General features: G+C 47.6%; 1 protein-coding gene across 19 annotated transcripts in view; it reads left to right on the top strand.

Annotated features, from left to right (window-relative positions):
• Positions 1 to 24,821, top strand: part of LOC101934605 (ankyrin repeat and fibronectin type-III domain-containing protein 1-like) — a 615,848-nt gene that overhangs the window by 94,346 nt on the left and 496,681 nt on the right. For 10 of the 19 annotated variants that reach the window (XM_065558681.1, XM_065558677.1, XM_005293137.5 and 7 more), the window contains one exon: positions 22,493 to 22,626. The exons of 7 other annotated variants lie outside the window; for them this stretch is intronic. In XM_065558681.1, coding sequence (XP_065414753.1) covers positions 22,535 to 22,626 — 92 coding nt within the window. In that variant the 5' untranslated portion in view covers positions 22,493 to 22,534. Of the gene's footprint in view, positions 1 to 22,492; positions 22,627 to 24,821 lie in introns of those variants that run through there. 2 more of the 19 variants (XM_065558678.1, XM_065558674.1) reach the window with 1 other exon arrangement.

Raw genomic sequence — 24,821 nt, 5'->3', positions numbered from 1 at the left:
GTCCCGCGTCCTTCTCTTTTGTCGCCTGATCTGCGCCAGCCTCTGGGAGGGGGATGCCTGGGTAGGTCAGGAGACACTCGCAGCTATGGGATGGGAAAAAGGGAGTGAATTCCTCACAAAGATACATTTTTCAGAGTAGCAGCCGTTTTAGTCTGTATCCGCAAAAAGAACAGGAGTACTTGTGGCACCTTAGAGACTAACAAATTTATTAGTGCATAAGCTTTCGTGGACTACAGCCCACTATGCATCACAAAGATACAGTTTTGCGAACAATGAATATAGTCTTTCTCTGTGAACAAGACCGTGCACATTACCTATCACATGCGCACTCAGTACAAGGTCAAATTTTCGGTCTTCCCATTGAGTGCCTGGGGTCGTGCTGTACAGATCACACAAGCGGGGCCGGACAACGGAATTTGGCTAGCAGGCGGACATGGTAAGCCGTAGACTTTTGGCTGCTTAAAGCTTAATTTATAGCAATGCCCTCCTTTCACGTTCCAAGCAATGCTCCTAGCGTTGGCCAGTTCCTGCTGCCAGCAATCCAGCCAGCATGAACTCTGCCCCTGTCCCACCGCCCTCACGGCTGTCCCCGGGAAAGATCCCTGCATGCTGCCCTGTCCCGCCTCCACCGCGTGGCTGTAAACCGCCGGTTACAGTTATGTAAAGGAACAGGCAATCAGTCCCAATACTAACATTCCCCGAATTCAAAGCAGGTCACCATGAATGATATCACTCTGATGAGGATTTCGGAGACAGAGAAAGAGCGCAAGGCAATGATCCCGGAGTACTTGCTGCTAGCCTGGCGTGGAAAAGTTTCCTACCATGGAGGACGCAATAAGGCTGCTCTCCCCAGGAACCTCATGCAAAGGCTTTCACAATACCTCCAGGAGAGCTTCGTGGAGATGTCCCAGGGGGATTTCTGCTCTATCCCCGGACATGTTGACAGAATTTTTCGGTAGCTGCACTGGCAAGGACTAAAAACTAAAGCGCCTAGGGCAAACTAATCATGAAAAACCGGACATGTTGACAGAATTTTCCAGTAGCTGCTCTGGCAAGGACTAAAAACTAAAGCGCCTAGGGCAAACTAATAATGAAAAACCCATTGTTAAGATACCATTCCTATTCTGTTCAAAATAAATGTTTAAAACACTTACCTACTGATCCTTCCCCTGATTCACGGTCCGGGTTACGGCCTTGGGAGGCTTGGTAGGGGATCATTGAGGGTGATGAAGAGATCCTGGCTGTCGGGGAAATCAGCGTTGAAAGCGTTGAAAGTGCTGTCGACTGCCTCGTCCTCCTCATCTCCTTCCTCATCTTCCCTGTCCGCGAACAGCTCCGAGGAAGCGGCCGTCGACAATATCCCATCCTCAGAGTCCACGGACAGTGGTGGGGTAGTGGTGGCGGCTGCACCTAGAATGGAATGCAGTGCCTCAGAGAAACGGCATGTCTGGGGCTGGGATCCGGAGTGTCCGTTTGACTCTTTGGTCTTCTGATACCCTTGTCTCAGCTCCTTGATTTTCACGCGGCACTGCATTGCATCCCGGCTGTATCCTCTCTCCGTCATGGCTTTTGAGATCTTCTCATAGAACTTCGCATTCCGTTTTTTCGATCGCAGCTCCAAAAGCACGGACTCATCACCCCACACAGTGATCAGATCCAAGACTTCCCGATCAGTCCATGCTGGGGCCCTCTTTCTATTCTGCGATTGCATGGTCACCTCTGCTGGAGAGCTCTGCATCATTGCCAGTGCTGCTGAGCTCGCCACAATGTCCAAACAGGAAATGAGATTCAAACTGGCCAGACAGGAAAAGGAATTCAAATTTTCCCGGGGCTTTTCCTGTGTGGCTGGTCAGAGCATCTGAGCTCGGACTGCTGTCCAGAGCGTCAACAGAGTGGTGCACTGTGGGATAGCTCCCGGAGCTATTAGCGTCGAATTCCATCCACACCTACCCTTATTCGACATGGCCATGTCGAATTTAGCGCTACTCCCCTCGTCGGGGAGGAGTACAGAAATCGATTTAAAGAGACCTCTATGTCAAACTAAATAGCTTCGTTGTGTGGACGGGTGCAGGGTTAATTCGAGTTAACGCTGCTAAATTCGACATAACCTCCTAGTGTAGACCAGGCCCAAGAGTGCTGAGAGAGTTGGCTGATGTGATTGCAGAGCCATTGGCCATTATCTTTGAAAATTCATGGTGATCAGGGGAGGTCCCGGACGATTGGAAAAAGGCAAATATAGGGCGCATATTTTAAAAAGGGAAGAAAGAGAACCTGGGGAATTACAGACCGGTCAGCCTCACTTCAGTCCCCGGCAAAATCATGGATCAGGTCCTCAAGGAATCCATTTTGAAGCACTTGGAGGAGAGGAAGGTGATCAGGAACAGTCAACATGGATTCACCAAGGGCAAGTCATGCCTGACCCACCTGATTGACTTCTATGATGAGATAACTGGCTCTGTGGATACGGGGAAAGCAGTGGATGTGATATATCTTGACTTTAGCAAAACTTTTGATATGGTCTCCCACAGTATTCTTGCCAGCAAGTTAAAGAAGTATGAGCTGGATGAATGGACTATATGGTGGATAGCAAGCTGGCTAGATTGTCAGGCTCAGCAGGTGGTGATCAACGGCTCGATGTCTCGTTGGCAGCCAGTATCAAGCGGAGTACCCCAGGGGTCGGTCCTGGGGCCGGTTTTGTTCAACATCTTTATTAATGATCTGGATGATGTGCTGAATTGCGCCCTCAGCAAGTTCACAGATGACATTAAGCTGGGGGGAGAGGTAGATACGCTGGAGGGTAGGGATAGGGTCAAGAGTGATCTAGACAAATTGGAGGATTGGGCCAAAAGAAATCTGATGAGGTTCAACAAGGACAATTACAGAGTCCTTCACTTAGGAAGAAAGAATCCCATGCACCGCTACAGGCTGGGGGCTGGCTGGCTAAGCAGCAGTTCTGCAGAAAAGGACATGTGGATTTCAGTGGACGAGAAGCTGGATATAAGTCAGCAGTGTGCCTTCCTTGCCAACAAGGCCAATGGCATATTGGGCTGTATTAGTAGTAACATTGCCAGCAGATCAAGGGAAGTGATTATTCCCCTCTATTCAACATAGGTGAGGCCACACCTGGAGTATTGCATCCAGTTTTGGTCCCCCCACTACAGAAGGGATGTGGACAAAGTGGAGAGAGTCCAGTGGAGGGCAATGAAAATGATTAGGGGGCTGGGGCACATGGCTTACAAGGAGAGGCTGAGGGAACTGGGCTTATTTAGTCTTCAGAAGAGAAGAGTGAGGGGGGATTTGATAGCAGCCTTCAACTATTTGAAGGGGGGTTCCAAAGAAGATGGAGCTAGGCTGTTCTCAGTGGTGGCAGATGACAGAACAAGAATGGTCTCAAATTGCAGTGGGGGCAGTCTAGGTTGGATATTAGGAAACACTATTTCACTAGGAGGGTTGTGAAGCACTGGAATGGGTTACCTAGGGAGATGGTGGAATCTCCATCCTTAGAGGTTTTTAAGGCCCGGCTTGACAAAGCCTTGGCTGGGATGATTTAGTTGGTGTTGGTCCTGCTTTGAGAAAGGGGTTGGACTACATGACCGCCTGAGGTGCCTTCCAATCCTTATCTTCTATGATTCTATGATTCATTGGAGATAAATGGTCTTTTGGTTAAGGCAGTAGAATAAGATTGGGGGACATGGGTTCAATCACTGGCTCTGCCATAGATTTTGTTGGCCAGACTTGGGCAAGTCTTCCCTATGTGTAAAATGGGCATGATGATAGTTTGTCTCCCACCTTTTGTTCATCCATTTAGAGGATAGCTCTTCAGGGAAGAATCTTCTGATGTGCATGTCTAATGCTTAGCACATGGGTCCCGGGTCTCAATTATGGCCTGTATGCTCCATTGCAGTCATTATTAATAATCACCATAAATAGAAAAAATACCAGTTTTTCTTTCTTCTCCATCACCTGCCACAGAGGGTCCAGGAAAATAATTAAAAATAAAAATTGTCCCATACTGGAAGACAAGCTATTTTATTTTGAATGTATAACCAAATGAGGAGCTGACCTGTTATGGTTGCATGCCTGTGTTTTCCAGGAGGAGGCTTCCATGTCTATTCAGTTTTCCTTCCATCTCTTTCCTTGTTCCAGCAAGCGCTGCTGAGAATGGAGCACACACTGATGTTTGAATGAACTCTGAAGTACATGTGTGTTCCTGTTGGGATGCATTACATATAGAGGGAGCAACTGAAAACCGACGATTTTCAGCTTGTTTAAATAGCCATTGTCGGTGATTTTTCTCTTGTTGTACTTGCTGATGTTGATGTTCATCCCATGTACCCATTGACCAGCTTTGTGGTCCATGTGCCGAGGAGTCAGGATAAGCTGTAAACCCCCTCTTGTAGACCCGGAGGGCACATCACCATTGCCTGACAACTAGAAGTGGCATGAACTGAACTGCTCTCTCTGTAGAAGGAGGGAAAACCCCTTCCCATAAGCTGTTAATTTAATTCCTCCCTGCTCTGCTTCTCTTAGTCCTGCAGAGATGCTGGTGACTTGGGAGCTTTTGCTTCACTTATTCCTGAACTTCACATTGAGGCTCTGAATGACTCCTCTGATGTGACCAGAATTCCCTCCCTTCTCTTTGCATTTCAACATACAAGGCTGGGCCCTGACCTGAAGTCCATTCCAGACATGTCCCTGGCTCTGAGTTTCCTCCTGTCTCTATATTCTAGGCTAACTATGCTTACTCCTAACTCTTCTCCCCATGCCACTACACACCTCGCTGTGTCTCTTTCTTCTCTTCCGCGGTTCATTCCAGGCAGGGTGAGCTGGGGCTTGTGTTGTTCTTCAGAGGACATTGCTACATCTGCTGTGTAGGCAGGCCTGCAGGTGAGTGGATCAGGAACAGCTCCTGCCGAGGTATGCATGTGCACTGGCAGCCTGGTGGAAGGCAAAGTGTGTTCTCCATCTCAACGTTCCTCTTTCCTTTTCTCTGGGAGTGAAATTAGGACATCTTGCTTTTTAGTGTCATGACAGGGATTGATGGAGAGGGAAGGGACATTTACTGAGTTCTGTCAATCTTAATAAAACATTTTGCATGGATTGTTTGATGTCAGTCTCTAGTAGACCAAGATCTGGCCGAGGATATCGGTGCTGCCACTACTGATAGCTAATAGAGATTCTCTCTCCCAGCCATTAACCACCAGTTCACCTATAACAGGATGCATCCTCTACAGACCAGTGGTTCTCCAACTTTATAGTGTATGTCACAATTACAGAGCTATCTGCCCCTCTCTGACCTCTGAGTGCATCTCCTCAGGTCTCAGGCCTTTCGCCTTCACCTGTCCTGGGGCAGGTACCTGTGATTCTCCCACTCCTGGACAGGGCCCTGGGTTAGAGCCCTCTGTGAATTGCCCTGCTTATTACCCCTATGTGTCCAACATGGCTCGGGTACCTGCGGTTTCTTCCCTTTGGCAGCTTGTGACCAGCGGTAAGTACACTGATTCAAAGCAAGCTTCTCAAACAATGAGGTGTGCAACCTTAATGGTAGGAACAAAGTACAATGTAAGCAAAATGGGTTTTCAAAAGGAAAGTTCTATGCCCATGTCTCTTTTTTACCTAAGCCCACGTCTCCCCACCGTGTATAGGGAGCCTAGGAAGGTCTGGCTTCTTAAGACCTCAAGCAGGTGTCTCTTTCTGTGTGTGTGTCAGTCTGTTCTCTGCCAACAGCTCCCAAACAACTACCTCCTCTCTGGACAGAGGAGACTTTAAACTGTTCATTGACCTTTTGATCTGTTGGTTTCCAGCAACCAAACCAAACAAGCTGTGTAACTTGGCTTGAGCCAAGGAGATAGGATCTTCCCAGTTAATAGTTCAGGCATTGTGTCTCAATCCCCCCGAGGTACCTTGTCTGGACCCATTGTCTTTTCTTCTTCCTCGTTTTTCCAATAGCCTGCTATTAAACTAAACTAGTGTATGTATGTAGTAAGCATCCTAATTACCAGGTCACATACAATGTTCATAAACTGTAACAGAGCAGCTCCATGTTCTTTGCAGTGTGGATCACATCATCTTGAAATACATTCTCATGGGTGTCTCCCAATCCATTCCCCATTGTCTAGCATCACTCCCTTCTCGATTGTGAGCACATGGCCCCACCTCCTCTCCCATTCATCATTGCCTGACTCCACTTGCTCTGCCTTTTGTCATTGTCTCTCCTATTTGCAACTGTATAGCATCCCCGTGGCAACTACATCAGTGGCTTACATGGATAAATGATAGTAGGGAAAATTTCAATGTCTAGCTGTGGAGGAGAATCAGCACTATGTAGTCAGCCAACTCTCTATGGACCACATGTGACCCTCTGCTCTACACAGATAACCATAGATGGCAGTTCAGATCTATCTGTCTCAAATCTTGGGATGGAAAGTTCTGCCCCTTGCCAATTTATGCCAGACGTTCTGAGACAGGACCACTACTCCTGTTATGTTTCCTTCTTTGTAAGTTTGCAGTTGAACACTGTAATGAATGTCAGCGAATGAATATCTTTCATCACCTCCTCCTGGTGATAGTGTTGATTGCATGGCAAACACTGTAGATAAGTCTATAAAATGCTTTTGGCGATTAATTCAAAACTACATACAAAAAATTCTCATCTGGGACTCAGATTATCCATGTTTGGTCTCTGGCCAAAGGAGAATATATTTTTTCTTTGAAGACAATTCCTGCAGTCATTTATGAGCTGTTTGTCCTGATACACACTTTCCCTACTTTTTTTTTTTAAAAGGCCATATGATTTCACACAGAGAACTCAAAATGGCTAGTTTAAGCTTGACTCTTGCACGCGCATAATTGTTATTGACCAAATTTAAAAGAAATTGGTTAAAAATTATCAAGGTTATGAGAACAGGAGTACTTGTGGCACCTTAGAGACTAACAAATTTATTAGAGCATAAGCTTTCGTGGACTACAGCCCACTTTGCTGTAGTCCACGAAAGCCTATGCTCTAATAAATTTGTTAGTCTCTAAGGTGCCACAAGTACTCCTGTTCTTTTTACGGATACAGACTAACATGGCTGCTACTCTGAAACCTGTCAAGGTTATGAGCAATTCAAAGCAGTGACCAGGCCATATCCAGTAGAAAATATCCCCTAACTTGAGAATTTGTATAACTGACCCTGATTGGGCTATCAGTGGGGTTTGAACTTCTGGCCATTAGTGCTAAAAGCATCGGCTTTGACAGTTAGAGTAATTGTTAGCTCCCAGCTGTACTAGACTCTAACCTCCTCACATGAAGCAGCCACTAGAAGGATACGAAGACACAGACTCTCCATTGCAATTGCACTTCTTCAAGGATGCATTATCCTGGTACACACGTTTTCATGAGTGTATGGACTTCTGAATTCATGGAAAAAGCCACTGACTTGTACTGCTGACCCAGGTCTATGGGCGTTCTGCCAAGGAGCTGAGCAGAAACCAATGGACAGAATCAGACAGCATGGGATTGTATGAGCAATTCAACACAGATTGTTGCTGTAGACTGAATTATTGTGACATTTGTTGTCATTTTCAGGGAAGAGGTTAGGGTGAATTTGAATTCTGGCTCTTGTCCCATCAGGGTTTATTGTCCTGTTGAACCACTTTGTGAAGTGACAGTCTATAAAGGCAGGTTTCAGAGTAGCAGCCGTGTTAGTCTGTATCCGCAAAAAGAAGAACAGGAGTACTCTTCTTTTTGCGGATACAGACTAACACGGCTGCTACTCTGAAACCTGTCATTATGCAAGGCACTGCATTTAGCCGTATGGAGTGGAAATCCATCAACCTCATGAAAAAACTCGTACAGATACAGACAGACATCATCTTCCTTTCCAAATGCAAGCAGATGGACATCATACCAAAAGGACTAAAGGTAAAAAATCCATTACAATCTACATATCACACAGACTATGCTGAGAGACTGTGTCACACACTCTCAAAGAAACTGCGAAACCACCTGATCAGCATCCTATACAGCAAACAGGGAAAGATTAAGAATGAGCTCTCAGAAATTTGTTAGTCTCTAATGTGCCACAAGTACTCCTGTTCTTCTTTCTATAAAGGCAGATACTGTAAAATTATCTCCTTCCAAGACCTGTTGGTGCACTAATGACATGTTGCATCTCAACGTTCATTGAGGGAAATGTCCCTCTTGCTTTCTGTTGGTGGAGCAGCAGATAACATGGGATTTCTGATTCACAAGGTGAATCCTCAAATCTACAGCAGCGGCCATGTATCTGAGATGTGAGGTAGGGGAGGTGAGTGGAGTCTGTCTAGACTCCAGCACCCAGTGGAAGTGATCGCTCCAAGTGCTGCGTCTGGAATATTTCACAACAGACCTGCATCTGGTGTTTCTCTGGAGGTGCTGAAATGCATTATTGGTATTAGTGGGGAAGAAGCATCTGCCCAGTTTATCCCTTAAATGCTGTGTATAGAAAGCAAGGTGTAGCTCCTTCTCTTCCTCTGAGCAAGAAGTCAGTTTGGTTGTCCCAGTGATTGAGGAAGGCTTACAGAGTGAAATATGTGTTGCTTTTGGGTTTGGATTTTTTTTTTTTGTCTGATCAGGAAAGGAACTCAGGTGACAGAGCTGGCAACTGACAGGCTCTCCCAAAACTGGTATAGTTTTGAATCTACATCTGTGCACAGATACCATAACGATGGGCACCAAGAGCTGGGTGGTGATTATTAGTATTATGAGGTTGCAATCAATGTTTATAAAGTGGTTTGAGTCCCTCTGATGGAGGGTGCTAGAAAAGTGCAAAGCAATACTTTTGGTTTGTTTATACCTAAATCTGTATCTCTATATAACCTCTGCCTTCCAATCAGGATTGGCAGCCAGGCCAGTTCCCTGGCACTGTGCTCATCTAGCTGGTCAGATGGGTGGGTGACTGGTGGGATTTAAAATCTAGAGGGGAGGCTGAGGGAGGAGGTGGTAGCCGCCACACTCAGAGTCACAGAGTTGAAGGCCCGGAGGGGTCACCGGTCCTCCAGTCTGACCATCTGCATATCATAGGCCACCAGCACCATGCAGCACCCACACACTGAACTCAACAACCAAAATTAGGCCAGATCTCCACAGTCCACAGGAGACTAGACTATTATGTGTCACAGGCAGAGAATAGGAGGGCCCGACGTGCACCAGTACTCGAGGCCCCTGCAATAACAGCAAAATTATTAAGTCAGATAAACCCAGTTAATCCTGGCAAGTGACCTGCTCCCACATGCTGAAGAGAAAGGCGAAAACCCTCAAAGGTCACTGCTAATCCTGAGCATGTGAGCAAGAACCAGTCAGCCAAGCACCTGAGAGAGAGAACACTCAGTGCCACCTCAGAACCTGCCCAACCCACGTAATGCCCCATCTGCAAATGTGGCCATCCCTGATGCTTCAGAGGAAGGAGAGTGAACACTGCTGTGATGTACGTCACTATGGGCAGGTTATGGGTGGAGGGTTGTGGGAATGAGACTGAGAGGTTAGATTAGGGAGGGAGGATTTGGGGACAATAGGAGGGAGGGGCGGCTCCAGGCACCAGCGCAGCAAGCGTGTGCCTGGGGCGGCAAGCTGTGGGGGCGGCCTGCCGGTCGCCGTGAGGGCGGGAATCAGGCTGCCTTCGGCGGAATGCCTGTGGGAGGTCCGCTAGTCCTGCTCCTTCGGCGGCAATTCGGCAGCGGGTATGTCGAAGGCGTGGGACTGGCGGACCTCCCATAGGCATGCCGCCAAATCCATGTTACCAGCGGACCTCCCGCAGGCATGCTGTCAAAGGCTGCCTCACTGCCGTGCTTGAGGCGGCAAAATACGTAGAGCCGCCCCTGTAAAAGATTTTGCCCCAGAGAGGCATTCCTCAACCCCAGCCCCTTATCTGAAACTTGCTCCTTTGACAAATATCACTTGAGGAGCTCCTCAAAGCTTGTCAGCTACATACTCCTGATCAAGGAGTTGGGAGAAATAGCCTCAAGTGTCATCACAAAGTGGAGATGCTTAGACAAGCTGTTAATGTTGATAAGCAGCCCCAGGCTGATACATTGCCTCCTAAAACACCTGCAGTGGGTAATCTGTAGGACACTTAAACAATCTTGGAGGAGGGGACTTTTTTCCCTTTAGAACGAGCTGACAGGAGGGAGAATATGTTGCTTACAGGTGACCTGGTGAAGGGTGGGGGAAGTTCGGGAATTTTTTGTTTCTTTATAATGTTGGGGGAAGAAAAGCCCTTTTAAAATAAACTTGTTTTCTACCCTGGACACATCAGGCCTGATTTTTCTGGGTTTTTTTGCTGGAGGACTAGTGAGATTGTAACCTCGTGACCTTAGAACAGACTAAAAACAGAGCTATTGAGAGGAAGAGATTTTTAGTAAGACCAACTGAAACTCTTTGGATCAAATTACAAACTCCTTACTCACATTGATGAGCAGTTATTCACCTAAGTAGTCCATTGACTTCAATGGGATTGCTTGTGTGCGGACCCGTTTCCCAGAGTGAGTGAAGTTATTTCAATCTATCGGTTCTTTTCTTGGTCTCTTTTCTTTATAAACTCTTTAACTCTAATCCTGGAGAAACAGGTGGGAGAAAAGCTTTCTTTGTGAAAGATCCACCAGCTCTGTTCCTTCATGTGCAGGCTCAGAATACTCCTGCTTCACTTTTCTAGACCTCCAGCAAAACTAGGCAAGAGAGAGCTTGTTATTCCTGACATATTAAAGTCTAAAAACTAAAAGAGTGGGGGAAATGTTGTTTTGATAATGAAACCAACTCTTTCCAGCCTTCTGGGTATTAATAATATGTAGTTGAAAAAGCCCCAAATGGGCACACATCCAATTTTTCTTCCTTTGCAGGTCACTTTTATGGTAAATTATAAAGCATAAACAGCTACTCTGCACACTTCAGTTTCCTCCACTTGATTTGTCCAAGCAGTTATTGCCTGGGTAGTGATCTGAAATATTTGTCGAGTGCTTAAGGATGGGTCTATTAGCTGTATGATGAATAATATTTCCCTGGCATTTTTCTCCCTGTCAGATATATTGACCTGAGTCTGAAATATTTGTCCAGGTCTGTGACCTCTAAATCACTAGCAAAAAGAAAGGGGTGGCTGTTACTGCAGTTAGCAGGTGGAGACTTAAAGACAGTTCTGTCTTCTGCAGTTTTCCAGTGAAAACTATTTGGCTGAACCTTTGTGAAGAATGTATTTCAAGCAGCAGAAAAGGTTCTCTAACGCAAACCCATAGTCAGAGTGGGAAAGAAGATAATGGAGTGTTTGCAAGAAACGTATTTCCCTTTCATCCTGTGCATTCACAGAAATGTTATAGAGGAGTCCTGGCTAAAATAAAATAAGAATAGATTCTGGCATAGAAAGCATGGCTGACTGAGCAATCCAGACAACCTTTGGTGGCACTTGTGCCGAGCCCTATTGGGGCAAATGTGTCATTGATATTGTAGGTCACCGACTCTGTTGTGGTTCTTCAAGGAATGTACATATTGGCCTTGGTCAGATGCTGGAGTTTACAGAACAGTCACACTGGAATTAGAGAGTTCCTTCCCAGCCGTCCTTCAATAGTCTATATTCCAGTGAGGCTAAAAGACATGCAACCTCCTCTTAGGGTATGTCTACACTACGAGAGTAGTTCGATTTTACTTAAATCGAATTAGTGGAACTTGTGTATCCATACTAAGAACAGTAATTCGACTTTGTGAGTCCACACTAACGGGACAAGCGTCGACATTGGAAACGGTGCACTGTGGGCAGCTATCCCACAGTTCCCGCAGTCCCCGCTGCCCATTGGAATTCTGGGTCGAGCCCCCAATGCCTGCTGGGGAAAAAAATGTGTTGAGGGTGGTTTTGGGTAACTGTCGTCATTCAACCCTCCCTCCCGCCCTCCCTCCCTGAAAGTGCCGGCGGGCAATCAGTTTGCGCACTTTTCTGGTGAGTGACAGCGCGGACGCCACAGCACTGCGAGCATGGATCCCGCTGCGACCATCGCTGCAGTTATGGCCGTTGTCAACACCTCGCACCTTATCATCCACCTTTTTCAGAGGCAGATGCTGAGAAATCGGGCGAGGAGGCTACGGCAGCGCGGTGAGGACATTAAGTCTGAGAGTGGCACAGACCTCTCGCAAAGCACAGGATCCCGCGCCGTGGACATCATGGTGGCAATGGGTCATGTTGATGCTGTGGAACGGCGATTCTGGGCCCGGGAAACAAGCACGGACTGGTGGGACAACATAGTGCTGCAGGTCTGGGATGAATCACAGTGGCTGTGAAACTTTCGCATGCGTAAGGGAACTTTCCTGGAACTTTGTGAGTTGCTGTCCCCTGCCCTGAAGCGCAAGGACACTCGGATGCGAGCAGCTCTGACTGTCCAGAAGGGAGTGTCCATAGCCCTCTGGAAGCTTGCAACACCAGACAGCTACCGGTCAGTCGCGAACCACTTTGGAGTGGGCAAATCTACCGTGGGGGTTGCTGTGATGCAAGTAGCCAACGCAATCGTTGAGCTACTGCTCTCAAAGGTAGTGACCCTGGGAAACGTGCAGGTCATCATAGATGGCTTCGCCGCGATGGGATTCCCAAACTGTGGTGGGGCTATAGATGGAACTCACATCCCTATCCTGGGACCAGACCACCAGGCCAGCCAGTACATTAACCAAAAGGGCTACTTTTCGATGGTGCTGCAAGCACTGGTGGACCATAGGGGACGTTTTACCAACATCAACGTCGGATGGCTGGGCAAGGTTCATGACGCTCGTGTTTTCAGGAACTCTGGTCTGTTTAGACGGCTGCAGGAAGGTATTTACTTCCCGGACCACAAAATAACTGTTGGGGATGTGGAGATGCCTATAGTATCAGAAAGGTAGCCGTGTTAGTCTGAATCTGTAAAAAGCAACAGAGGGTCCTGTGGCACCTTAAAGACTAACAGAAGTATTGGGAGCATAAGCTTTCGTGGGTAAGAACCTCACTTCTTCAGATGTAAGTAATGGAAATCTCCAGAGGCAGGTATAAATCAGTATGGAGATAACGAGGTTAGTTCAATCAGGGAGGGTTAGGTGCTCTGCTAGCAGTTGAGGTGTGAACACCAAGGGAGGAGAAACTGCTTCTGTAGTTGGATAGCCATTCACAGTCTTTGTTTAATCCTGATCTGATGGTGTCAAATTTGCAAATGACCTGGAGCTCAGCAGTTTCTCTTTGGAGTCTGGTCCTGAAGTTTTTTTGCTGTAAGATGGCTACCTTTACATCTGCTATTGTGTGGCCAGGGAGGTTGAAGTGTTCTCCTACAGGTTTTTGTATATTGCCATTCCTGATATCTGACTTGTGTCCATTTATCCTCTTGCGTAGTGACTGTCCAGTTTGGCCAATGTACATAGCAGAGGGGCATTGCTGGCATATGATGGCATATATAACATTGGTGGACGTGCAGGTGAATGAGCCGGTGATGTTGTAGCTGATCTGATTAGGTCCTGTGATGGTGTTGCTGGAATAGATATGTGGGCAGAGTTGGCATTGAGGTTTGTTGCATGGATTGGTTCCTGAGTTAGAGTTGTTATGGTGCGGTGTGTGGTTGCTGGTGAGGATATGCTTAAGGTTGGCAGGTTGTCTGTGGGCGAGGACTGGCCTGCCTCCCAAGGTCTGTGAAAGTGAGGGATCATTGTCCAGGATGGGCTGTAGATCACTGATGATGTATTGGAGAGGTTTAAGCTGAGGACTGTAGGTGATGGCCAGAGGAGTTCGTTGGTTTCTCTTTTGGGCCTGTCTTGTAGCAGGAGGCTTCTGGGTACACGTCTGGCTCTGTTGATTTGTTTCTTTATTTCCTTGTGTGGGTATCGTAGTTTTGAGAATGCTTGGTGAAGATCTTGTAGGTGTTTGTCTCTGTCTGAAGGGTTGGAGCAGATGCGATTGTACCTCAGTGCTTGGCTGTAGACGATGGATCGTGTGGTGTGACCGGGGTGGAAGCTGGAGGCATGAAGGTAGGCGTAGCGGTCAGTGGGTTTTCGATATAGGGTGGTGTTAATGTGGCCATCGCTTATTTGTACGGTGGTGTCTAGGAAGTGGACCTCCCGTGTAGATTGGTCCAGGCTGAGGTTGATGATGGGGTGGAAGCTGTTGAAATCATGGTGGAATTCTTCCAGGGTCTCCTTCCCATGGGTCCAGATGATGAAGATGTCATCAATATAGCATAGGTAGAGAAGGGGCATGAGTGGACGAGAGCTGAGGAAGCGTTGTTCCAGGTCAGCCATAAAAATGTTGGCATATTGTGGGGCCATGCAGGTGCCCATAGCGGTGCCACTGGTCTGGAGGTATATATTGTCACCAAATTTGAAATAATTGTGCGTGAGGATAAAGTCACAGAGCTCAGCAATAAGTTGTGCTGTGTCATCAGAGATACTGTTCCTGACAGCTTGTATTCCATCTGTGTGTAGGATGTTTGTGTAGAGAGCCTCGACATCCATGGTGGCTAGGATGGTGTTTTCTCGGAGGTCACCAATGCATTGTTGTTTTCTCAGGAAATCTGTGGTGTCACGGAGATAGCTGGGAGTGCTGGTGGCATAGGGTCTGAGTAGGGAGTCCACATATCCAGACAGTCCTTCAGTGAGAGTGCCAATGCCCGAGATGATGGGGCGTCCAGGATTTCCAGGTTTGTGGATTTTAGGTAGTAGATAGAATAACCCCGGTCGGGGCTCTGAGGGTATGTTGATTTGTTCCTGTGTTAGTGTAGGGAGTGTCCTGAGTAGATGGTGCAGTTTCTTAGTGTATTCCTCAGTGGGATCTGAGGAATGTCTGGCAGCCTCCTTGTGGTAGTCAGACCTGTTCATGATGACAACAGCACCTCCTTTATCAGCCTCTTTGATGATAATGTCAGGGTGGTTTCTGAGGCTGTGGATGGCATTGCGTTCTGCACGACTTAGGTTATGAGGCAAGCGATGTTGTTTTTCCACAATTTCTGCCTGTGCACGTCGGTGGAAGCATTCTATATATAGGTCCAGACTGTCATTTCGACCCTCAGGAGGAGTCCATGTGGAGTTCTTCTTCCTGTGTTGTTGGTGGGAGGGTATCTGTGTATAGGATGCCTATAGTGATCCTCGGGGACCCAGCCTACCCACTAATGCCCTGGCTCATGAAGCCCTATACAGGCGCCCTGGACAGTGAAAAAGAACTCTTCAACTACAGACTGAGCAAGTGCAGAATGGTGGTGGAGTGTGCTTTTGGACATCTCAAGGGGAGATGGAGAAGCTTACTGACTCACTCTGATCTCAGCGAAACCAATATCTCCATTGTTATTGCAGCTTGCTATGTGCTCCACAATCTCTGTGAGAGCAAGGGGGAGATGTTTATGGCGGGGTGGGAGGTTGAGGCACATCGCCTGGCTGCTGATTATGCCCAGCCAGACAGCTGGGCGATTAGAAGAGCCCAGTGGGACGCGCTGTGCATCTGGGAAGCTTTGAAATCTAGGTTCCAGAGTGAGCAGGGTAACCTGTGACTATTAAGTTTGTTTAAAGAGAAGCTGAACCTGCCCCCGTTTCTTTACCCACTTAATGTTGACTATCCTCTCCAGTTACATACCCCCTTCACCCCGTTACGCCCCTTCCAACACACCTTTAAAAATAAAATAAATGGAACTTTGTTCATTAACACCGTTTTCTTTATTAAGGGTTTCGTGGTAAAGGGTTGAAACTGGGACGCAGACTGTGGTGGGGAGCAGGTGTAGTGATGGAAAGGACGCTTCTAAACTTGACAGGCTCCTGCTCCTAGAGCGGTCCGCAGTGGTGGACTGGTTGTTTCAACGGAGCCTGTCACCCCTCCTTTTTGGGACTCTGTGTGTGGGGGCTATGTGACTTTGTGGCGGGGGAGGGCGGTTACAGATCCCCTGCTGCGTGGCTCTGTCATCCAGGCTAAGGACCGCTGCATAAGATCTGTAACCGCTCTCCCCCGCCACAAACTCACATAGCCCCCCCACACAGAACATGAAAACCACCTCCCAGACTGACCAGGGTGCCTAATGACTGCAATGTGTGTATGACCTGCTGCTGAACCTGCCCCCGTTTCTGTACCCTGGTAAAGGTGACTGTCCTCTCCAATTACCAGCCCCCTTTTCCCCCCTTCAAACACACTCTCCTCTAAAAGAACCTGACGGAAACAGTAATTAACAGAAACGTATTTTTTATTAACAACTACACAGTTAGGGGATGACACTGGGACGGGGGCTTGGGTGAGGTGCTTTTGGAGTGAAGGAAAGGACTTATCAAAACTTTGGGAATGAGAGCCGTCTGGTACTTGAGCAGTCTGCAGGGGTGGAGTGACTGTTTTCACGGCCCCTGCCGCCCCTCCTTCTTGGGACTTTGGGTGATGGGGGGATGGGACTTTGTGGCGGGGGAGGGCGGTTAGAGATAGAATGCAGCGGGGCTCTGTCCTCCTGCCTCCGGTCCTGCAGAACATCTACAAGGCGCCGGAGCATGTCCGTTTGCTCCCTCATTAGTCCAAGCAGCGTTTGAGTCGCCTGCTGGTCTTCCTGCCGCCACCTGTCCTCCCATTCGCTGTGTGATCGCTGGTATTGCGACATGTTCTCCCTCCACTGGGTCTGCTGTGCCGCTGCGGCTCAGGAGCAGCCCATAAGTTCGGCGAACATCTCGTCCCATGTCCTTCTCTTTTGGCGCCTAATGTGCGCCAGCCTCTGGGAGGGGGATGCCGGGGTAGATCGGGAGACACTCGCAGCTGTGGGATGGGAAAAAGGGAGTGAATTCCTCACAAAGATACATTTTTGTGAACAATGAACATAGTCTTTCTCTGTGAATAAGACCATGCACAGCACCTATCACATGCGCACTCAGGACAAGGTTGAATTTTCGGCCTTCCCATTCACTGCTTGGGGTCTTCGAGTACAGATCACACAAGCGGGGCAGGACAGTGGAATTCGGGTAGCAGGCGGACATGGTAAGCCGTAGATTTTTGGCTGCTGAAAGCTTAATTTATAGCAGTGCCCTCCTTTCATGTTCAAAGCAATGCCCCTAGCGTTGGCCAGTTCCTGCTGCCGGCAATCCAGCCAGCATGAACTCTGCCCCTGTCCCACCCCCCTCGCGGCTGTCCCCGGGAAAGATCCCTGTATGCTGCCCCTGTCCTGCCTCCACCGCGTGGCTGTAAACCGCCGGTTACAGTTATGTAAAGGAACAGGCAAACAGTCCCAATACTAACATGCCCCTAATTTAAAGCAGGTCACCATGAGCGATATCACTCTGATGAGGATTTCGGACACAGAGAAAGACTGCCTGCTGCGTGAATGCCAGCAAAAACCAGGGCCGTATGCGGCCATGCTGTGCGAGGCACTGATCCCGGAGTACTTGCTGCTAGACTGGTGCGGAAAAGTTTCCTACCATGGAGGACGCAATAAGACCGCTCTCCCCAGGAACCTAATGCAAAGGCTTGATAGCTCAGTGGTTTGAGCATTGGCCTGCTAAACCCAGGGTTGTGAGTTCAATCCTTGAGGGGGCCACTTGGGGATCTGGGGCAAAATCAGTACTTGGTCCTGCTAGTGAAGGCAGGGGGCTGGACTCGATGACCTTTCAAGGTCCCTTCCAGTTCTAGGAGATGGGATATCTCCATAAATTATAAATTATTATTATAATTACCTCCAGGAGAGCTTTGTGGAGATGTCCAAGGAGGATTTCTGCTCTATCCCTGGACATATTGACAGAATTTTCCAGTAGCTGCACTGGCAAGGACTAAAAAGTAAAACGCCTAGGGCAAAGTAATCATGAAAAACCCATTGTTAATATTCCATTTCTGTTCTGATCAAAATAAATGTTTACATGTTTAAAACACTTACCGACTGATCCTTCCCCTGATTCAGGGTCAGGGTTAATGCCTTGGGAGGGTTGGTAAGGGATCTCCGTGAGGGTGATGAAGAGATCCTGGCTGTCGGGGAAATCAGCGTTGTATGCGCTGTCAACTGCCTCGTCCTCCTCATCTCCTTCCTCAGCTTCCCCATCCGCAAACATCTCTGAGGAAGCGGCCGTCGACAATACCCCATCGTCAGAGTCCACGGTCAGTGGCGGGGTAGTGGTGGCGGCCGCACCTAGAATGGAATGCAGTGCCTCGTAGAAACGGCATGTCTGGGACTGGGATCCGGAGCGTCCGTTTGCCGCTTTGGTCTTCTGGTAGCCTTGTCTCAGGTCCTTGATTTTCACACAGCACTGCATTGCATCCCTGCTGTATCCTCTCTCCGTCATGGCTTTGGAGATCTTCTCGTAGATCTTCGCATTCAGGTTTTTTGGATCGCAGCTCCGAAAGCACGGACTCATCGCCCCACACAGCGATCAGATCAGTCCATGCTGAGCCCCCTCTTTCTATTCTGCGATTGCATGGTCACCTCTGCTGGAGAGCCCTGCATCGTTGCCAGTGCTGCTGACCTCGCCACGATGGCCAAACAGGAAATGAGATTCAAACTGGCCAGACAGGAAAAGGAATTCAAATTTTCCCGGGGCTTTTCCTGTGTGGCTGGTCAGAGCATCCGAGCTCGGACTGCTGTCCAGAGCGTCAACAGAGTGGTGCACTGTGGGATAGCTCCCGGAGCTATTAGCATTGAATTCCATCCACACCTACCATAATTCGACATGGCCATGTCGAATTTAGCGCTACTCCCCTTGTCGGGGAGGAGTACAGAAATCGATTTAAAGAGACCTTTATGTCGAACTAAATAGCTTCGTTGTGTGAACGGGTGCAGGGTTAATTCGATTTAACGCTGCTAAATTTGATATAACCTCCTAGTGTAGACGAGGCCTTAGAGAGCTACAGTTTGGTAAGAGACAACAGAAACAGGCAGTGGAATGACATTGTGCGTGCTTTGATGTGGAAGCAGACAGCTGAAGGTGAAGCACTTGGAGAAGAAAGCCGTGAAGATAAAGAGAACAATATTATGATATGGCAGAAAAAGCAATTCTATGAAATACTGCCTTGATCTTGTGGTAATGATGGTTGCCTGTAGTTACAGCTATTATCCCATATGGAGCAAAGATTTTGTCTATGCTAGCCTTTTTGTCCTAGAACTCCCTGAGTCACCACTGGTGTGACTCCAGCAGGGATAGCACCGGTTGGAGCAGTAGTGTAGAAATGATAGCCACTGGAATTTTTAACCAACATATCATCTAACATGCACAGTGTGCAGGGTTAGATGACACAATGGCTAAAACGCTTGTGCTTTGTGTAGCGCTCTCACTTTTGCAAGTGCTGGTGGGAAATCTTAGAAAATAAATGTTTGGTGTAGAGGCCTCAGAGATTCCTACCTTCCATTTGGCCTTGCAGAGTGGAAATTCTCCTCCCGGTGTAATACTGCAGATACTTCCAGTCTTTGGAGCCAGTATACAATCTCCTTTGTCCTTTCCAAAGGATAGAAATCCCTGAGCTATCAGAGAAGGATATTCCTTCACAGGCAAAGCAGCGCCTGATGCACATGCCTCATAAAGTGAGGCAGAGCATAAAAGACCAAAAAAAAAATCAATTTTGATGGAGGGGATTTGCAAGATCTTCAGTGCATGTGTGAAACACATAGAGTCTCTCCAGATTCAGCATCTTTCAGGAGTAGGGCATATCAAACTGAGGGCCCATCATGGTACTGCCTGGTTACATTCCTTGAAGAGCTTGTTCCTTGTTTCTTCTTTGAGAAGCAGTTACTTCTGCTGGAGGCATAGGTCACATTTCTCTCCTGACTTCATGCTCTCCTGACTCCCTAGTGGTGGTCTTACCGTCTTTATTACTATTTCCCACAGTTCATACCCTGATTGCTGTCCATTAGTGACAGATTGGCAGATATAGCTGTGAAAGAGATTTCTATTCTGTTAATTTCTTTTCCCAATAGGGTAACCAATTTATCAGTTCACTCTTAATGGATTGTCTTTCTCTGTGTGGGTTAGAGGCAGTTCATAAGTCTGCTTTGGATACGGGGTAGAACATCTCACTCAGTCCAGTTATCGCCGAATGAGTTCTTCCCCAAAGTGTGTAACAATAAGTAAACTCATAGAACCAAGTTCTGCCTCTCTACATGGGGTTGCTACTGAAGTTAAAGTGTGCCCAGGATTAGGCACAGAAGAGTAAAAAGATACTGGCCCTTATTTGTAATAAAAAGAGTTCTGCTAATGGCTGGTTCTTCTCTTATAGAATTTTTTTAAAAAATCCATTCTTTCTATAACTTCTTTTCAATTCTACAAAATTATTCCAATAGAGAATTATATCCCTGTTGCAAAAACGACAAGGAGTCTGGTGGCACCTTAAAGACTAACAGATTTATTTGGGCATAAGCTTTCGTGGGTAAAAAAACCTCACTTCTTCAGATGCAAACATTATATCCCTGTTGCAGACATCTATTTGACTAAAAAACAATTATTGTTTTTTAAGAATTTTCAATAGAAGATTCTGGGTTTCATAATGTGTGTATGTTATGTTTGATTTTTGCACAAGTGTTCAGCTAGGCCATAATCTGTCCTGAGTGAATTCTGTTTTGTTGGAGTGGCATGGGAGTGTGGCCAGGGATATGAGAGAGATGTTACTTCAGGGAATAGGGAGGAGGGGAATAAATTAACAGATAAGATGTTTTCCTTTCTCCTATTGTTCAAGTGGCAGTACTGTAGCTTTTGGGATTCAGGTTTCCCCTTTGTTTCATGTCTAATGTGCTAGCATTCTGTCAGTTTACACATGAATACCTGTGCAATGAGTAGGCTTGGCAGAATTCAGTTTTTATTTTTTTTATTTTGACTGATAACATGGATGTTTATTTTTAAGCAATTATTGGTGGAAATATTTTTTCATCAGTTTGTGTGTATGGTGAAATTAACATTTACATACTGATAAAAATCTACAGTCAGTTTAAAGAACAAATGAGGTCCACCAGAGGCAAGACGGAAAGGAATCTGAATGTACATGTAGATGTCTTTCCAATTTTACTGTCCTACACACAGTTAATTTACTGTAATACATTAGTTTATGAGGGTGATTGACACTCATCTATAAATGTCTTGTATCCAGTGAAAAACAACAAAGAGTCTGGTGGCACCTTAAAGACTAACAGATTTATTTGGGCATAAGCTTTCGTGAGTAAAAACCTCACTTCTTCGGATGCATAGAGTGAAAGCTACAGATGCAGGCATTATATACAGACACATGGAGAGCAGGGAGTTACTTCACAAGTGGCGAACCAGTGTTGACAAGGCCAATTCAATCAGGGTGGATGTAGTCCACTCCCAATAATAGATGAGGAGGTGTCAATTCCAGGAGAGGAAAAGCTGCTTCTGTAGTGAGCCAGCCACTCCCAATCCCTATTCAAGCCCAGATTAATGGTGTTGAATTTGCAAATGAATTTTAGTTCTGCTGTTTCTCTTTGAAGTCTGTTTCTGAAGTTTTTTTGTTCAATGACAGTGACTTTTAAATCTGTGATAGAATGACCAGGGAGATTGAAGTGTTCACTTACTGGCTTGTGTATGTTACCATTCCTGATATCCGATTTGTGTCCATTTATCCTTTTGCGGAGGGACTGTCCGGTTTGGCCAATGTACATGGCAGAGGGGCATTGCTGGCACATGATGGCATATATGACATTAGTGGATGTGCAGGTGAATGAGCCCCTGATGGTGTGGCTGATGTGGTTGGGTCCTCTGATGCTGTTGCCAGAGTAGATATGGGGACAGAGTAGGCAACGAGGTTTGCTACAGGGATAGGTTCCTGGGTTGGTGTTTCTGTGGTGTGTTGTATAGTTGCTGGTGAGTATTTGCTTCAGGTTGGGGGGTTGTCTGTAAGCAAGGACTGGCCTGCCTCCCAAGGTCTGTGAGAGTGAGGGATCATTTTCCAGGATAGGTTGTAGGTCGTGGATAATGCGCTGGAGAGGTTTTAGCTGGGGGCTGTATGTGATGGCCAGTGGTGTTCTGTTATTGTCCTTGTTGGGCCTGTCCTGTAGTAGGTGATTTCTGGGTACCCGTCTTGCTCTGTCAATCTGTTTCCTCACTTCCCCAGGTGGGTATTGTAGTTTTACGAATGCTTGATAAAGATCTTGTAGGTGTTTGTCTCTGTCTGAGTTGTATCCAGTGCTATCTCTGCATATTCTCCTCTGGTACCAAGCAAACACCTAGTGTGAAGGATTGTATATAGCTTTACAGTAGCGTACCCATGTATGCAAACTTGAAGCTGCTAAGCATCAGAGCATGGGCTGCTCCTTGCTTTATGTGGAAATAGAGAAGGGAGCATTTATTGTGGGGTGGTAGGTTTGGATAAATATTCCCAATATTCTTGGTCCTGTTTCTTCCTGTTTTGTTGCATGGGTTCTGCCCATTCAGGTCCCCAGTAGTTAAGGTCTGAGTGCTACATTGGCATTTCAAGAAGAGACATGTAAGGGTGTATCAATTGGAAGTTCTTGATGCTGCTAGTATCTTGGCCACATGCTGAAGACCAGCACATGCTGACTTTTTCTTGCTAATGGGGGCGGTTTCCTTCTCTTTCCTTTGCAGTGGTGAAGTGTGTCTAGCTATGGTGAAGCTTGGATCTGCGTCATGGCCCATGATATTTCTGTCTGCAAGAACCTGGTTCCAGTTTCTGTGAATCCAGACCCTGAGGAGCAGGGAAGTACGGACCTTGTGGAAGGGTGAGTTAGGGCCTTCATTCCTTCAGTATTCTCTCTCTTCCCCTGCTGACACATGGTGAGTTCTCGGTCAGATTGCTGAGAGCAATAGCAAGTTGTTATGCAGCTTCCCTCTGACATGATATAAACCAGTTCGTTCCTTTCAGGTGAATGTTACATGGGGGAGATAACAGAAGCAGGGCTTCATCCTACAGAGGCTTGTCCTAGTGCTTCATGCCAAATGAGAACACATGAGAGTATTGGATCTCTGTGTGCTCTTGGGAGTACATTTCTGAACGTAGGTTCTGCTTTCTGTTGGAAGATACAATAGTTGTGGTGAGTGAGTTTCCAGGCACATATAGTCAGACTCTGACAGGTGGAATTGGCTGTCTGTAGATAAAGTTGTTCTTCTTTGATTGCTTGCTCACATTGATTCCATTCTAGGTGTGTGCGCGCCCACGTGCGCAGATGTCAGAGACTTTTGCCTTAGCGGTATCCGTATGGTGGGCTGTGGTGCTTTCTGGGGTGCTGTGTTCATGTCGCAGTATATCAGGCGCTGCCAGACCTACACTCTCTCAGTTCCTTCTTACCGCCCGTGGTGGTCAGTCGGAGCGCCTTTGTCCCTTGCTTTGCAATTGGCCAGCGGTTTTTCTTCTATCTCAGCCTTGTATTTCTAGCTGTAAACAACCCTTGTCTGTTAGTTGTTAAGTACTGTAGCTGTTAAGTGTTTGTTAGATAGTGTCCCAGCGGATGTTGCCCCAGGTGGGGCATGCCCTGGTACTCAGGTTTTAAGCTGTGCTCCACGTAACAGGCCTATGCATGTTAGTGACCCACACGATAGTTTTCTAAGCTGTCTCGTGGAATCCCACATAAAGGAGCGCTGTCGCATCTGTAAAATCTTTCGTCTTTGACTCAGAGGGAGCACGACATATGTCTCAGGGCCCTCCTGATGCAGACTGCCCTGCACCAAGCTTCGGAACTGGAGCGGCCCGATGCAGCACCTAGTGCTTCTACTTCAGTGTGGAGCACACCTCCGGCACCAGGTTCCTCCCGGCACCGATTCCTGTTGCTGGTGCCGAAGGAGAAACCTAAGAAGATGGCACAGAGAAAGCCCGACCAGGGGGCTCCAGGCAAAGGACCCTGTTCGGGCCTTATGCCAACTCTGGACCTGCAGAAGGGCTCGGCCCCGGGGAGTTCCTCCTCCTGAAAGGACCCACCTACTGACCTTGGGGAGCAGTAAAGGGCCCAGTCCGACGGCACAGTCGACACTCTCCCCAGCTCCTGGCACCGGGAGAGCAGAGAGCGCCCCCGCTGCAGATGGCACCATGCAGGGCTGTGGATCCTGCTATAGCTCCCCAAGAGGGCAAGCCCATTGGCAAGGCCTCGCACAAGACAAGTGAGCGCCACCGGTCTCCAGAGCCAAGACAGAGCCTGAGGCCACCATGTTCTTGGTCTCTGCATTGGCCCAGGTCTTTGGCTCGCCACTATGAGTCTTCAGCCCCCAGGGTTTTCACAAATGCGTGGTGCTGGTAGCAGCTTACCTGAGACATCAGGGAGTCCAGATCTTCATGAATCTCAATGACTGGCTTATCAAGGGCAGGTCTCTGGGGCAGGTGCGCAGGAGCCTAGATCTGGTGCGGTCCACCTGTAGCGACCTGGGCCTGTTAATAAACAAAGAAAATTCCACATTCATGCAAGTCCAATGCATAGGGTTCATCGGAGTGGTCCTTGACTCCACGCGGGCCAGGGCCTTCCTTGCGGAAGCATGTTTTAAAGCCATGTCGAGCTTAATCTCACACATAAAGAGCCACCTGCTCACCATGGCCCACATGTGCCTCCTACTGATGGGCTACATGGCCGTGTGCACTATGCCCATCTTCATCTGTGGCCTCTGCAAGTGTGGCTAGCCTCGGTCTACACCCCCAGCAGGCACCCCTCGGACCGAGTGGTCACTGTACCGAACCACATCCTCCTGTCTCTGGATTGGTGGCGGGATCCCAGGTCGGTGCTGCAGGGAGTCCCCTTCGTGATCCCATCTCCATCGCAGACCTTGGTCTCAGACGTGTCGGATCTGGGCTGGGGAGCCCATCTGGGTGAGCTCAACACCCAGGGCTGCTGGCTCCGCAATGATCTCATCCTTCATATTAACATCAGCAAGCTCAAAGCAGTTCGCCTGGCCTGCCAGGTCTTTTTGCCCCACCTGAAACATAAGGTAGTGC

This window comes from Chrysemys picta, chromosome 10 (assembly GCF_011386835.1).
Source record: "Chrysemys picta bellii isolate R12L10 chromosome 10, ASM1138683v2, whole genome shotgun sequence".
NCBI classification, from domain to species: Eukaryota; Metazoa; Chordata; order Testudines; family Emydidae; genus Chrysemys; species Chrysemys picta.
This window is presented reverse-complemented; position numbering and strand designations above follow the sequence as displayed.